General features: G+C 34.5%; 1 protein-coding gene across 1 annotated transcript; it reads right to left on the minus strand.

Moving 5' to 3' along the window:
* Nucleotides 1-973: 973 nt before the first annotated feature.
* Nucleotides 974-6,106, minus strand: LOC148906620 (secretory phospholipase A2 receptor-like). Its single transcript, XM_089038082.1, has 3 exons — nucleotides 5,722-6,106; nucleotides 4,636-4,749; nucleotides 974-1,134 (listed from the first exon to the last, which is right to left on the minus strand). Exons 1-3 carry the CDS (start codon nucleotides 6,020-6,022, stop codon nucleotides 974-976), a joined length of 576 nt encoding a protein of 191 aa, XP_088894208.1. The 5' UTR covers nucleotides 6,023-6,106.
* Between the last annotated feature and the right edge of the window lie 9,871 nt (nucleotides 6,107-15,977).

Genomic DNA, 15,977 nt, shown 5'->3' on the forward strand with positions numbered 1-15,977 from the left:
TTCTGCAGGAGTGGGCCCCAGATTTGTTTCGTTACAGCGAGGAGGATAATTACCGTCCTTGCATCTTGGATTCCCTTGGAGGCAAACAGTAGTAATGACATAGATGAACCGGCTCTTCGAGTATGTAGCATAAACTACATGATAACAGAACATACTCAAGTCCGTATAATTTATCAGTAAGCTGAAAGTGATCAATATAATGACAAGACTAATTGGTATAGCTATCGTCTCTTGTTGTGACAACAAAACCTGGAAGTTTGAATTTAGAGTTCACCCAAAAAACGAGTCAAAGATGCTTTTTTTCACATTTAAGAAATCCTGTGTATTAGTCTGGATTCATGAACCTGGACCCAATAAAATCTCCCCCTTCCGCTTGAGCATTAAAAAAAATTAGTAAAATATCAATATTGTGGGAAACTTATGAGGGGGTTGAAACGTGTAACACTATAACTATGCTCTGGAATATTCAGATAAGCAAATTGCTAATTTTGATATTTAAAATAAATTTTGATACAGCATTTGGAATTAATTTTTGGTTTCGAGATGGCGTCTACTCTCATACTTTTGTACTCCCATATGAGTTTCTGCTACTCAAGCTCGAAACATTAGATTAAGACAATACTTTCTTGATGTGGTGACCTCTTAACGTTTAGTGATTATAATAATAATAATATTCCACACAATTTGGTGTTCTGCACAAATAAACGTTTGCAACGAATATATATTGGTTATCAGATTACGTACCTTTCCTGTACTCACACACATACATTAATGACCGTGAACAAGGGAGGTCTTTAAACAGTCCTTGTGTTCCGGCTGGATAGTTCTTAGCCATAGCCACACATTTCTCTTTAAGATCGCGACCATTTGGTTCATATATACTTCTCTTCTCATCTCTTTGCCACTTGTTTATTGAAAGTATTTGGTCGTTCACCCATTTCCATTGTCCTCCTTCCTTTATCAGGCCAATGCACTATTCATTTGGATACCTATTGATTCCTTGAATCTTTGAATTAATGAATTTCCATTTCTCTTCTGTTTCCATGGTTACCAAGTCACCTCCATCTTTTCTGCACTCACCTCGACTATCTCTGCAACCTAATCTATGTGTATTGAATGTGTAGCAGAAGCAATCTGTGAAATATAATAAAATGAAAGAGTAAAAACGTTAGTAACGATTAAGAATTTTGTGTTTCATCTACGCTTTTTGAAATGACGTCTTTGGTCTTTTGTTTTCGGACTGACCACACCGAAAACAATGCGCCGTGACTCTCTCGATTTGGGGAGGAACGCCCTTTTCTGGAAATAGACAGGATGTTTTGTTTATAATGGAAAGGTGGTTTAAGAGTCATTGAGGTAATGTTACATCGGAAGAATTTAAAGTTATATCTATATTTATTGTGTTACAGCTCACATTAATTATATACTAGTTGCACCACTGCTTTCATTGCTACGCGCTCATAGAGACCTTAAGACTTGTAAAATATTTTTTCTTTGGGATTCTATTCATTGGAGATTTCATTCAAAACATTGTCTGTCAAGTCAACTCATCCACGTGGAAGAAACACTTTGAAGGCACGACACCACAAAAGTGAAGTTATTTACACTGAGTTTTTGCAAATCTTAAGGTTGCTAATAGTCTCGACATGGACATGAGAATCGGGAAATAGACTACCGTCAATGAATTTTAAATTAATCACTCGTTAGAGTAGTTTGCCATGTACCTTCTTACGGCCCTATGTACCTTTATGTACTCTAATGTTTGATTTTATTTACGATAGTGCATATTGGTTGCCGATTTCTAAGTCACGACTATTATCTTAAAGGGAAGTATAAGAAGTGGAATATGTTTTACCTTTCTTTAGGATGTAAAAACACTATGTACTAAAACTGAGTAAATAATACGAAAACTAATGTCAACATATTAAATAGGGTATCAAATGCACGGCTTTTTTGATGTGAAACATCTATGTTAGTAAGCCCATACCGAATTTGAAATCATATTGATCTCTAACACAACGTGAGTGCGCAATAAACATCATAATTGACAGATAGCGTTGACAATTTTGAAATATCTACTTACCTGTCGTACTAGAGGTAAGCCACAATATCCTAAAAAACATCAAAATCTGGAAATACAGTTTTAGTAAAACGAATGCCATATCTCCTGGACTTGGATGGTGAGAACACCACAAGGAAACAATAAGACAGGTTCTTAGTTTTCTTTTCTTGTTGAAGCAATTTGCTGATAAGTGAGAATGGATTATGGGATTTTGCTTCGAAACAAACCTTTCGCTTACAATGTTATGTTTTCTATTTTCGATTAAGCTTTGAAAAGCAATCGGTGAAAAACAAGGTTTTATTATTATATATTTATTATAATTGTTATATTTTAACTGAAGGAGGAATCACAACACTACAGGTTACTAAACCGGCAGCAGTTGTACTTCCGCTTGGCCATTCTTTCGTAGTAGTTGTCCGAGAAAAGAGGGATCAATCATGAAGTTCACCACGCTAGGAAATTAGAATTGGCAGCAATCATGGCTTCAGTTTGCGATGTATTAATCAAAGCTTACGCAAAGAGGGACAAAGAAAATAGAGGGACCTACATGCCAACTACTGAGATCATTTAAAACCCTAAAGTAGTCGAACTTAGTTATCACAGAAAGAAAAATCATTAAAAATACACGAGACATATCCTTCAGCCTTGAACAGTGATTGAATATTGATTTGGAGGCTTCCTTAAGCACATAAATGTTATTGATATTAAGGGTAACAGTGGTCTCCATAGCCAATCACTACCCAGGGAATTTCTCGACGGTATAAATGTTTCTTTTCTGCCTATCTATCACTTATTATTTGGAAATAAATTATTAGATGCTTTGCAAATCTACATGGTGTCTCGCGCTAAGTTGCAAAAGTTGCTCTCGCTCATAGCGATATTCACCGCTGTTTACAATCACTGACGTCAGGGATCTAATTCTCAATCAAATTTGCCAAGCATTAAAACTAATTAAAGATCTCTTTGTTTCTGTAGCCAATAGCTCTCTGGTTGGCACATTAATATCAATAGGCGACGACAGCGCAAAACTTAGCTATTTTCGTTTTACTTCTAAATTATGAAACAGCACTGTCTCCATGCATAAATAGAGACATATATGGAAAACACGATAATAGAATTTTGATTCTTAAGTTGAAACCACTTTCGATCCAATGTATTGTTATTGATAACCAATGTATATTATAATCATTTGAGTCAATGATAGGTACTATAGCAACTTCTTTGCTCTACTTACCATAAGAACCCCCTTTATCCATAGAGCCATTTTCTACAATGCAAAGGATAGGAAATTATTTTCCAGCTTAATTTTGCAAAGGTTAGGGATGAGGGCAAAACAATTGCCATCTCACTGGACCCGATTTAGGGGGAGGGGTGGCGTTACCCGATACCCACCACCTCTGGAAGTGAAATCTTAGATTTTGTCCCTAAATATCTCCAAAACTAAAAGCCAAATTACAGGAATGAATGGACTGTCTGTCTGCATGTATGCTAAAAAACATATTTGTGTGTAGAAATTGCCACTACAGACCCCCAGTATCGAGCATTTGAACAGGTCTCTGAGGGGGGAGGGGGTATGTACCGGTACCCACCACCTTAATTCATAAAATCGGGTCCCTATTTTGGACCATTGTTTTGACCTCGTCCCTTAATGGGTACCATCAACGCTCCAGTTTCGAGTTCTCTATTTCTCAGGGTTAGCCTCGACTTTGTGTAGATTATTTACGCGTTTCATTGAAGGTCCGTAGAATTTCAACGTGTTTATATGGTTGAAGTTGTGCATTTATTACTTAACCGTAGGTCAGTTTTGAATATTCTGACGTCGAAATGAGGCTAACCCTGTGAATATATGAGTCTGTAATCAAAAAAAAAAAAAAACATAAATGTATTTTGAAAATTTTTTAAATGGTTCTTTGTATGATTTAGATACTTTTGCCTACCTTTATGAACTGGACTCCGTAACAATGCAGTCATAACATCACCAAAATTGAGCATGGAATGTATAAAGAGGTGGAAAAGGAAAGAGTAGTGGAGATTTTTTACTACACTTTTATGGCCAGCCTGCTACTACTTTCTTTATGACGCCTACTCTTGATAAATTGCACTAAATACCTTTTTAAACTGACACCGTAAAATTTCTATCACACTGGCCGGCGGGTTTTAATGAATGATTGTATTTGAGATCATGATGAAATATTAGGGTATTGAGTTTCACTGTTTTAGTTTTAGTATAAAGCCTGATTCTCACTAGAGACAAGTCCAAGCGCAAGAGGATGGAAGATTCCGTTTTTCCTGCGTTAGCTTGCGCTTGTGCTTATGCTTACTTCAGCTTGCATCGCTAGTGATAATAAGGCTTAACCAACACCGCAATGACAGTGACAACACTCATAGCACTAAACAATGACAACAACAAAACAACAGCAATGACAACTACGACAACAAAAGTAACAACAACATCAGCAACATCGACTGCAACAACTTACGACTTAGCTAAACTGCCCCGTGTAAAGGAATTCAGAATGTTGTTGGTATAAGGTATCCTAATAAAACAAACAAAATTAAAACACATTGCTTACTTGATTGATTTGTTCTCTGTTTCTTGGTGATTTGGGTAGGTTCTGTAGGAGTGGACTCCAGGTTTGTTTCGTTACAGCGAGGTGGATAATAACCGTCCTTGCATCTTGGATTCCCTTGGAGGTAAACAGTAGTAATGACATAGATGAACCGGCTCTTCGATTATGTATCATAAACTACATGATAACAGAACATACTCAAGTCCGTATAATTTATCAGTAGGTGTAAAGTGATCAACATAATGACAAGACTACTTGGTATAGCTATCGTCTTTTGTTGTGACGACATAACCTGGAAGTTTAAGTTTGGAGTTCACCCAAGAAACGAGTCAAAGATGCTTTTTTTACATTTATGAAATCCTGTGTATTAGGATGGATCATGGATTCATGGACCTGGACCCAATAAAATCTCCCCCTTCCACGCCTGTTGACAAGGCCTTTATTTATTTGAGCATTAGAAAATCAGTAAAATATCAATATTGTGAGAAACTTATCAGGGGGTTGAAACGTGTAACACTATAACTATGCTCCAGAATATACACATATGCACATTAGGAGTTTTGATACCAATTATATGAGTTTGGATTCAAGATGGCTTCCACTCTCATCAACTCCCATATGAGTTTCTGCTACTGAAGCTGCAACTTTTACATTAGAGAGTTTTAGATTTACGTTCACGGCAAACGTGAAACGTCAGTTGACCAGTAAAAAATTCTTTTAAATTACTGAAAAAGAATCGCAAAAAAAAGTCCAAGTAGTAGAAAAACAAAAGAGTAATTGCGCTTGGTGAGAAGGTTTGTAAAAGGTAAAGTAAAATACACGAAAACTATGAAAACGTGGTCACGTTTGCCGTTTGCGGGGAGAAAAAAAAGTCAATCTAAAACTCTCTATTATTTTGACTTAACGGTTCTCGATACATTAGATTAATATAATATTTTCTAAGTTTAGTGATAAGAATGATATTAATCCACTATAATTTGGGGTTTGCTTGTTTCATTAGAAACATGCACAAAAAAAACGTTTGCAATTCGAATATATATTGGTTATCAGATTATCTTTATGGGCAGGTGCATGTTACTGGTCACGTACCTTTCCTGTACTCACACACATACATTAATGGGTGTAAACAATTGAGGTCTTTAAACAGTCCTTGTGTTCCGGGTGGATAGTTCTTAGCCATAACCACACATTTCTCTTTACCATCGCGACCATTTGGTTCATATATATTTCTCTTCTCATCTCTTTGCCACTTGTTCATTGAAAGCATTTGGTCGTTCACCCATTTCCATTCTCCTCCTTCCTTTTTCAGGCCAATGTACCATTCATTGGGATACTTATTGATCCCTTGAATCTTTGACTTAATGAATTTCCATTTCTCTTCTGTTTCCATGGTTACCAAGTCACCTCCATCTTTTCTGCACTCACCTCGGCCCTCTCTCCAACCTAATATACGTGTATTGAATTTGTAGCAGAAGCAATCTGTGAAATATAATAAATTGAAAGGCAAGAACGTTAGTAACAATTACGAATTTTACCACTTTACAACATGCAGTGGTAAAGGTATATAAAAAAAGAAACTGAAATATGTTTTACCTTTCTTTAGAATGTAAAAACATACTAACAGTAAATAATACGAAAACTTATTTTCGACCTATTAAATAGGGTATCAATCAATCAAATGCACTTTCTTGATGTAAATAATCGATGTTAGTAAGCCCATACCGGATTTAAAATCATATTTATTCCTAATACGACCTGCGCACTGAACAAACAATTTGAAGCATCTACATACCCGTCGTACAAGTGGTAAGCCATAATATCCTGAAAAATATCAAAATTTGGAAAGATAGTGTTGATAACACAAAAGCCATGTTTGCTTTGGATGGTGAACGCTAACAAGAAAAGGATAAAACAGGTCCTTTTCTTGGCCAAACAATATTGAAGTACTCTTGGTGCAAAGGACCTCTCTCTCTGTGGATCACCTAAGGTACTTGTTTGATGTTGAAGCAATTTGCTGATAGGAATGGATCATGGGATTTAGCTCCGAAACAAATCTTCCGCTCTCAATTTTGGTTTTCTATTTTCGTTTAAGCTTTAAAATGCACGCATTAAAAACAAGATTTTAACTGGTTGAAATCACGACACTATAAACCAGCCGTTTAATTTTTTTTGGCTTGGTAACTTTTTATAATTATTGACCGAGAGAGGTGAGATAAATAATGAAAGTTACTCTGGAAAATTAGACACGCAAGCAATTTACCCGGACAGCTACCAAGGAAAGTAGAGGGACCTGCGCACACCATAATCTGAGGCGGATCCAGAGGAGGGTTGCAGTGGGTACGCACCCGCCCCCTTCCTCCCCCCCCCCCCCCCCTCCCCCCCCTCCCCCCCAGATAAGGTAATATCTACTGCGTTATTGGGACTGGAATTTGTGAACATCCTGATCATAAATGGTGAGCCAATTAATTACTGAAATAAGGCTTTCACGTAGTTCCTAAAGGTGAATTTAATTGTAACCTTAAGTGGAAAAAACCCTCCATAATATCAAGGAACCGCAACAGAGTAGGATAAACACCATTATAAATTATACACGGCACATATCCTCAGTTCTGCAACATTGATTGAATACTGAGACTTGACCGCAAGCAGAGAATAGTTATTGATGTTGTTGTCAGTAAGAATAACGGTGATAAGCATTGTTACTCACTGCCCAAGGGTTTTGTCTTGGTAAAATATACCTTTTTCTTTCCTTCTTTGTAAAGAAAATATTAAATAATTTGCGAATAAACATGAGCAAGAGTACCTAATTAATTTTCTTTTAGTTATTATCGTTTTAGCACAGGCACATGTATAGATTACATGAAACCGCGTGACTGATCAATGGTTCCTTTGATGCGTTCCGTCAGATGCCTTAATATATTCTTTGAAGCCTTTACTTAACAAAACTGACGCATGTTTGAAATAATTTAGATAGACGAAGAAAGACAAAATGATGCAACGCAATGTACGCGGCGCTATTTCGTTATGCGCTTATATATAATAATATACAAAATACTCAGTTTTCATCGCTCTGAATCTTTGAAACTGTCGAATGGCTATTGCAGACCCCTTCAAATGCTTGTCTACCAAGCATTGTCTATAATTAGATGGGAATCTATGAGAAAAATCGCAAAGACTTGTATTGCACGTTTTCTCATAACAAATAATAATTTTAGAATCGGTTTACTTAGTAAGATGCAGATCTTAACCACGATTACCGAAGGGGAAAAAATTAAAGTTAATTCATAATAAAATTTTAAAGATTTGGAAAAATTTAAAGTTTCAACTGAATGAACAAATTTAACAAGAAATTCATCAGCACCAGATGTCTCCAAAGTTTTTACTATTCTTGAAAGTTTTAATGTCATAATGGCAGATGGGCATGGTTGGACGTCTATTTGATTGATTGTGTAAACATGATCTCACACAACTAGTAACGTTTGGCATTGACCACTTGTAAGTACAAATAATTCAGACAAACCGAGGTGGCGGACGTGAACATCACGAATCGTGTATGCGCATAAAACGTCAAGTGAAAATACTTATGAACTATCAATCTCTATAAGTATAGGACTGAGGTAACTTTAAAACTCTTTTTCCTACTTTGTTTAAATGACAATTCATTTCTGTATTGAACTTATATATGTATATATGAGGAATTCTTTTAAATATTAAATCATAAAATTTGAACGGTGTTATGAAATATTATTTAAAATCCTTGTTTAAAATCCATGTTAAAAATCCATGTTTGAAATTCATGTTTAATATCGATGTTTGTTTTTAGTTTTAAAAATATGATCTTAGGCTTAAAACGCTTTTTCTACAATGATTTTCGACGGGATTTCTAAAACAGACTGTGCCTTCTGTACTTGTGTATCATTTTTACAGATGCATTAATAGACAACCAAAGATTTAACATCAAAAATGAAGAAAGTCAACAAAAAAGTTCTCTTACTGCTTTCCGCTGTAATTTTTCTGGAGCGAGGTTTCTTCACCCAAGGTATATTATTATTATTTGGAAAACTTTTGATTTATATTTTTAAAGTTTATTTTCATCCAAGATGCCAAAACTATTCTAACAGAATAACTCCTGGGGTTCTTACGTCACCCTCGTGAAAAAAAGTCAGTTTTATTGTGTTAGATCCACAGGCAGTCGTACTACTTGTGCAAATATTTAAAAAAAATCCATTTCGACAACCTGAAATTTTTTTGAAGAGTTGTTATTAATACGCTTCCACCTGGCGTTTGTATTTGACATTTTCATTATTGCTATGCACGCAAATAAGTAATCTGATATATAAATCGAGTACGTTATGCCTTAGAGAAAATAATTAAGAAATACTGTACTTTTTTACTGCATGCAATTTTGAGATCGAATTCGTGTAGTATAGTACGAGTAATATCAAAAGACTATATCGTGCAATCACGCAGCCCCCAACTGAAGATACTTTTACATGACGTTTTTTTCCCGTCAAAGCTGCATGTGATCTAAAAACCTATATACAATAATACACAATATGGCTGCACCTTGACTAAAAAAAGGGCAATTTATGAGGATATTCTATTTCTTCTATTTTGGGAAAATAAACACTCTGTTATTCCCTCAAAGTAGTTATGTGGATTCCTTAAAATTGCACGGCTAGAATGGACCTTTTCTGAGATAACAAACTGGTTTATTGTGATTTAGCTTCAGTACATCTTTTGTTCATCATGCCGCCTTATACGGTGTTGTTTGTACTAAAACTAGACCATAATGTACCTATTGCTTTTTGAACTCAGAAAATGCCTACGGCGCCTTGCCCTGACTTTCATATTCACAGAAGTTATTTGAGGGAATACAAATAATCAATTTTTTCCCCTTTTTCATCTGGCCTCATGATTTCCCATTTCAGACCACGTGTCATTTGGAAGGTATATCATCTCCCAATGTCTTCCAAATATTCATATAATATTCAGAATAATATTCCGCAATAAACATTTTCAGATCGGGCAAGAAATTTTTCCCATTTCAGACCAAGTGTCTTTCACTTCACAGCACGATTCTTATTGGGTCACACAGGGAGGTAAGAGAGAGAGGGAGAGAGAGAGAGAGAGAGAGAGAGAGAGAGATCCATCTCACACCTCCCAGGATCACAACAATAGTCATTTGTCTTTTTGAATGTCATTAGTTCAAGAGAAAAAACAATTTTGAGTTTAAAGCAAGACGCACGTTTCGAGCAGTTTCTACTTTCATCGTCAGTTAAAAGTACTAAGTTCTACATACAGAGTGGCGAAATCAATGTATATATATAGAAATGTATATATTACTTATTATTTTTGTATAACAGAAATAGAGAACAAAAGAAATTTTTATCTGTAATCAAAAAATGGTACTCAAGGGAATGGCACTTGGTGGTCTGAATTGGGGATAATATTATATATTATTATTATATATTTCTTACTTTTGTAAATTATAAAACAAAAGAACAAAAAAACATACTTCTAACTCATATCAATCTTTAATTTTTAAGCATGCCCAGCCAGGTGCACATGTGAGCGGTTTACTGTGAAGTGCAGTAAAATATCATCAATTCCATGTAGATTCCCAACTAATACATACACGTTGTAAGCATCACGTTATATGCTGTATTCTAGACACTCAAAATAGTTGCTTTACTAAAAATAAACTAATATAGATTCACGAAAAAAATTATAGTGAAGTTATGACAATTTAAGAGGATAAGATGAAGAAAGGAACGAATGAAAAAAATAGCTTACATGAATGCGTATACTTGTTAGATGAATATGGAGAGCTATGTTCACAAGCTAGGCGAATAGAAGAATAGTCTCGCAGGAGACTGAGCCCAATGATCTCAAAAACTAGGCGGCTAGTCAAAAGTTTGAAACCTATGTTTTCTTTTACCAGAGACATGTCAGATAACAACATAACCAAACTTTCAAAGGGGGTATTTTATGATGAACTTCAATTTTTAAACACGCTGTAAGTTCAGATGTATCGAAATAATAATAATAATAATAATAATAATAATAATAATAATAATAATAATAATAATAATAAACAAAAAACAAAAAATAAAAAGATTGACTCGGTGCGTCTCGTTCATAGAACCAAAGTCTTTTAAAAACTCAAACTAAGAGAACACATAGTTTCGCCTCGTGTTGTTAAGCTTGCTTCACTCTTGCTCTATGCACAGATCTATATTATATTTCAATGGTCAACACGAGCGCGTGCGCATTTTATATTGGAAATCTAGGGTACACTTGCCTCTCACTCGGCTTGCACTCGAGTCTGGAATTTCGGGTTTGATTCCTGGACTTAAATTCGTTAGAATCTGCCTGGATCCAATATTTCTTGCAGCCTTCTACTGTTTTTTTCCCTTTGCAAAAACTGACATAATAAATTCGATTTGTGAGTTAGTCGTGACTAGAGATTGATCAGCTTGAGGTAGTATTGCTCAGACTACAAATAAAGAAACATCTTCGAATAGGCATTGCTTCAATATATGCTCATAAATGATTACATCATATCAATTTGCCGACTTTGAATTTTTGTTTAAGAAAATTGGCAAGAAATCAAATAAGTGAGATTGAGCCTGGGGCATTCAAGGTGTTACGCTACCTCTATGAGCTGTAAGTGGCCATGGGAATTTTACTTTGACCTATTTTCAGAAACGAGGGTAGATTGGGTACTAACTCGTCACACGTAAGCAGTACCATCATTATTCATTATTATTAGAATTATGAGATTTTCATTATATTTACTATTGTTTTGTTTTAAATTATCTTTTTACGATGCATAACAAATTCCTAGATCCGCTCCTGTTCCAATTTTAGACTTGTCAGTCTTTTTATTAAAACAATTAAAAAAAATCCCATTACGCCAACAATAAAAAAATATTTGTTGAATCACAATCATCATATTCATCTTAATGCTTATATTTTAGGGACCTATCAAAGAACAATATTTATCAGATTGAAAATGAAACTCTCACAAATTTGCGATTTCTTCAAAAACTGTGAGTGTTATTGAAATATTAATTTATTGTTAGCATAGGAAAAAGGACAATTTCATGTACAGTTTGTAATTTATAATATGAAGTAAAATCTTCAACCCTTTTTAGCTTGATTGTAATCTTTTCCCATTTCATTAATATATTGAGTGTATAAATAAAAAAACCGAACTGAAGGCAACACTCTTGAAAAATGGAATCCTTATAGGAACCTTTCTGGAAATAGCATCGCTTCGATCCACAACGCTTTGAAAGGACTTTCTTCATTGAGGACTCTGTATGTTAATAGCCTACCTCCTATATATTATTCGCTTGTCACGCACAAGCGTTTCAATGTGAGGGTTGGTATAATGCTCAGTGATAAGCGACTGAGAACAAATAAATTTAATTTAGCACGTTGCCTCGTACTGAAACCTTTTGTGGGTGACAAGCGAAACATATCTTGGAAAGAGCTTTTTTTCTTTCGAGAAAAAACATAGTTTGTCAGTTTGTAATAAATATATGCTCTCGTGTTTTCTTTGCAGAGATCTTTCTCAGAATGCAATCAGAAGCATCACACCCATTAACATCAAGGATCTGTCTTCTCTTATATATCTGTAATTAAGTCGAGTCATGTTAGACGAGTTGTTGCAAATAAGAAACGAGTTGCTGCAAATATCAAATAAGAGAGAGAGAGAGAGAGAGAAGAAAGAAAGAAAGAAAAAAGGGAACAGTTTTTCTACAAGTTTTGCATGCGTAGCACAATATACTAAAAACATATAAGGGACTACAATCCAGTAAGAAACAATTTATAATTATCAAATTAATTAAAGGCATCTCATCGTGTTATATACTTTTATATACCACGGTTAGTGTCATCAAACCAATTTATTCATGCAGTAATTATGTAGGTCATAGTAGAATTATTCAATATTTTTCATCATTCACATCTCATCGTGTTATATACTTTTATATACCACGGTTAGTGTCATCAAACCAATCTATTCATGCAGTAATTAAGTAGGTCATAGTAGAATTCTTCAATAATTTGTTGTTGATCGTTTTTAAAGCTATTTGCAAAAGAATAGAATCCAAGAGATAATACCAGGAGTTTTTAAAGGAGCGCAAGTTTATTCACTGTAAGTGGAAATCAAAATGTTTTGCGTTCTTTAATTCTTATACTGAACCAGGTATGCTTCACAAATTGTCATTTCATATAAATGTCATTTCTTATAAATTTTCTCTTTGTATTTATATCATGATAGTTTATAGTTTTTCTCATATTTCTTTGTATGTATGAAGTATATATTTGATCAGTATTATTTGTATAGATTTATGCAACACAAGGCCCTTCTGAATACCAACTTTTAGCTGATGGAGGGTTCCATAACCATAACCGTAGCGTGCGCAACGAGAATGACATGGCTCTGGGATGGAGAGAGATGTTCTTCATTTTTGGACTAAGTTGATCATACTGACACAAGTTTAATTTTACGGAAATATATTTGAAAAATTGCCTTTATTCTATGTTTTTTTAGGATACTAAGAGAAAACGATTTGAAAATCCTTGAGGAAGGGACCTTCAACGAAAGCAAGATCCAATATGCTTTGTAAATACATATAGCTACAATTGTTCGATCTTTTCTTTTAATTGTGCTTTCATTTCGTTTTTGATGCACCACAAATATCTATGCAATTTCAGAGATCTCTCATTCAATCAAATCACTACAATACAGCATCATGCATTTATTGGGATCACTCGAGGACCAATAGAAATGTAAGTGTTGTTTTTCAAGTGTATTATATTATCAAAAAAAGTGTTGTGTGTGGCCCTCGTTTCATGGAAAAAAATTAAAAAAAAAAAAAAAAAAAAAAAAAAAAAATTGAAAAAGAGCGTCATACGAATAAGCATTACGAGTATAAGCATAAAGTTGACTGAATGTTTTGTTGTATAACCAAATCTAAATGGTTTAACTAACCGTGAAGTAGTATCCGCCCTTGCGCACGTCGTTCTTTGACTTATACTATTCTCATAATGAAATACAAATTTGATTAAGAAGGAAAATCCTTGAAGCATTTTGATAGCAGTAGTGAGATAACGTCATCATCAAACCAAAAGCAGCTCTAATCACATATAATTTGTACGTCATTAAAATCATTGAGCCTGAGGGCTAAGTTAATTGGGAAGTTCTCTGGTTAGCCCCCAGCCTTTGTGTTTCTAATTATTGTGCATGTTATGGAAAGAAGTTACGAGGATGAATTGAATTAATAAAGAAAAAACATGAAAAATATCAAGTAGTGTTACTTAGTGTTTTAGATTGGAAGGAGATATGATGATAGATATGATGGCGAGTTAATATATTCTTTACATCAGTTTTAGCAGAAGAAATCAACCATTTATATTCATTTCAATATTCAATTCAAGGCATCTATCATATAATAGTTTGTTGGTTATCATGCCGGGGACGTTCGATGGACTCAATACTATTGAGCGTCTGTGAGTAGCTGTCAAACCCATCACTCTTTCCGCATCTTTATTCTTATGTTTTTTATTTTATTATTTAATTTCTCAGTTACTTTTTTTACTTCATTATTTTAGTGAATTTTTTTTACATTTTTTACATTTTCCTTTTTATTGATTCTAATAACAGATACCTCCAAAGAAACAAAATTGAATCGATTTCGCAGAAAGCACTGAGTGTCTTGAAAAATTTATATTATTTGTGAGTGGAAATATACCTTTATAGTTAGAGCGTACTAATTTCCTATTTTAAAATACATAATCAAATAGGCCACGTTGGATATATTAAGATTTTAGCATGATCCTGAGGCTCTCCGTAATAAGATATTTAAAACTGCCTCAAAAGTACCAGTAGATAAAATTCTGTAGTTTCTATTATAACGTTAGGTGATCTGAACCGCATTTCTACCAAAATATTATTGTTATTATTGGCAAAAGGTAACGTCGTATATGTACCATATCAAGCTTTACTCTATATGTTAGTGTCGAAGATGAAGTAGAGAAAGCTCACTCCATATATGGTATGATCAATTCCATATTTGGATTGTGCGGAAGAGCGGCAAACAAAAAGACCGTCGTTTTATAACGAATTCGACGTGAACATTTTTGAAAAAGAAAAGAAAAGAAAAAAAGACAAGTAAAAAAAGAAAAACTTTGGAAAATCGAGGAAGGATACGGGGACGATGCTAACTCGTGGGTCTGCCTCGCAGACAACAGACACAGGGAAATACGACACTCAATGTTTGATATGCATAATGTACGTAATGTAAGGAATAATACTTTTCTTATTGTGCTATTCACTTCTTTAGAGAGTTATCTGACAACCGCATAAAATTGGTCCATCAACGTATGCTACTGGGCCTGAAGTCACTCAATACAATGTAAGGATCTTACACGGATCCCAAAAACGTAGTCTCCTTCACAGTTCCCTGCGCCATCTTGATAGGTAAACGTGCGTTTGCATCGAAGCGAGGACGGCAGTGACCTGGCAATGATAGAGACCTTTTTTTAACACTTTGAACAATTATTCACGTCTCTATCATTGCAAGGTCATCGATCGTCTCGCTTTCATGCACAGGTACGGTTACCTTCCAAGATGGCGCAGGGAACTGTGAAGGAGACTAGTTCTGAATCATACAAATATACATTAAAATTAACACTGTTACATTAAACAGTCAAAAAATCACGCCTATTATAGTTGATTACTGCAGTCATACAATCTTTTTAATCAAAATTTAAAGTTAGTTATTTACACCAATTTCAGTATTTGTTTTGATGCAAAACCGCAAATAACTGAACTTCATTATCTCTTTTTGATTAACTAAACCAGTGTGCGTTACTCATTGATTTCAGTATACTAATACCATACGCTTAAATCGAGACAAACTGAAAAAGATTTTTCACAAACTGAGCAACACGATATTTTTTTCCTTTTTCTTTCGCTATGTTAACTAACACTGACGCGCGTCTTTCCTTATACCAATATTTTGGGATAATTGCACATCACCCATGTTGTTTGAATATCATTTTCTTTCAGAAAACTGTCGAATAACCTTGTTGAGTTAGTTCATCCTGGGGCGTTTCAAGATCTGAAGAAGTTATATAGAGTGTAAGTAGGAGTAAAGTTTTTGCAAAATTTAGGTTGGATAAGTGTTTCTTGAAGTAAAATTTCAGATACCATTAGTTTTACCGGAATTTTTTTTCAAATAAAGAAAACGAGTTTTGAACACTTGTTTCGAAGCTCGATAACTTGGTTCAAAATCGGCGTATAAATTATCTAATCAAAGAATGGCGTT

This window comes from Actinia tenebrosa, unplaced genomic scaffold (genome assembly GCF_029948245.1).
Source record: "Actinia tenebrosa isolate PJP-AT-01 unplaced genomic scaffold, QUT_ActTen_1.0 PGA_scaffold5__44_contigs__length_20552954, whole genome shotgun sequence".
Lineage (NCBI taxonomy): Eukaryota > Metazoa > Cnidaria > Anthozoa > Actiniaria > Actiniidae > Actinia > Actinia tenebrosa.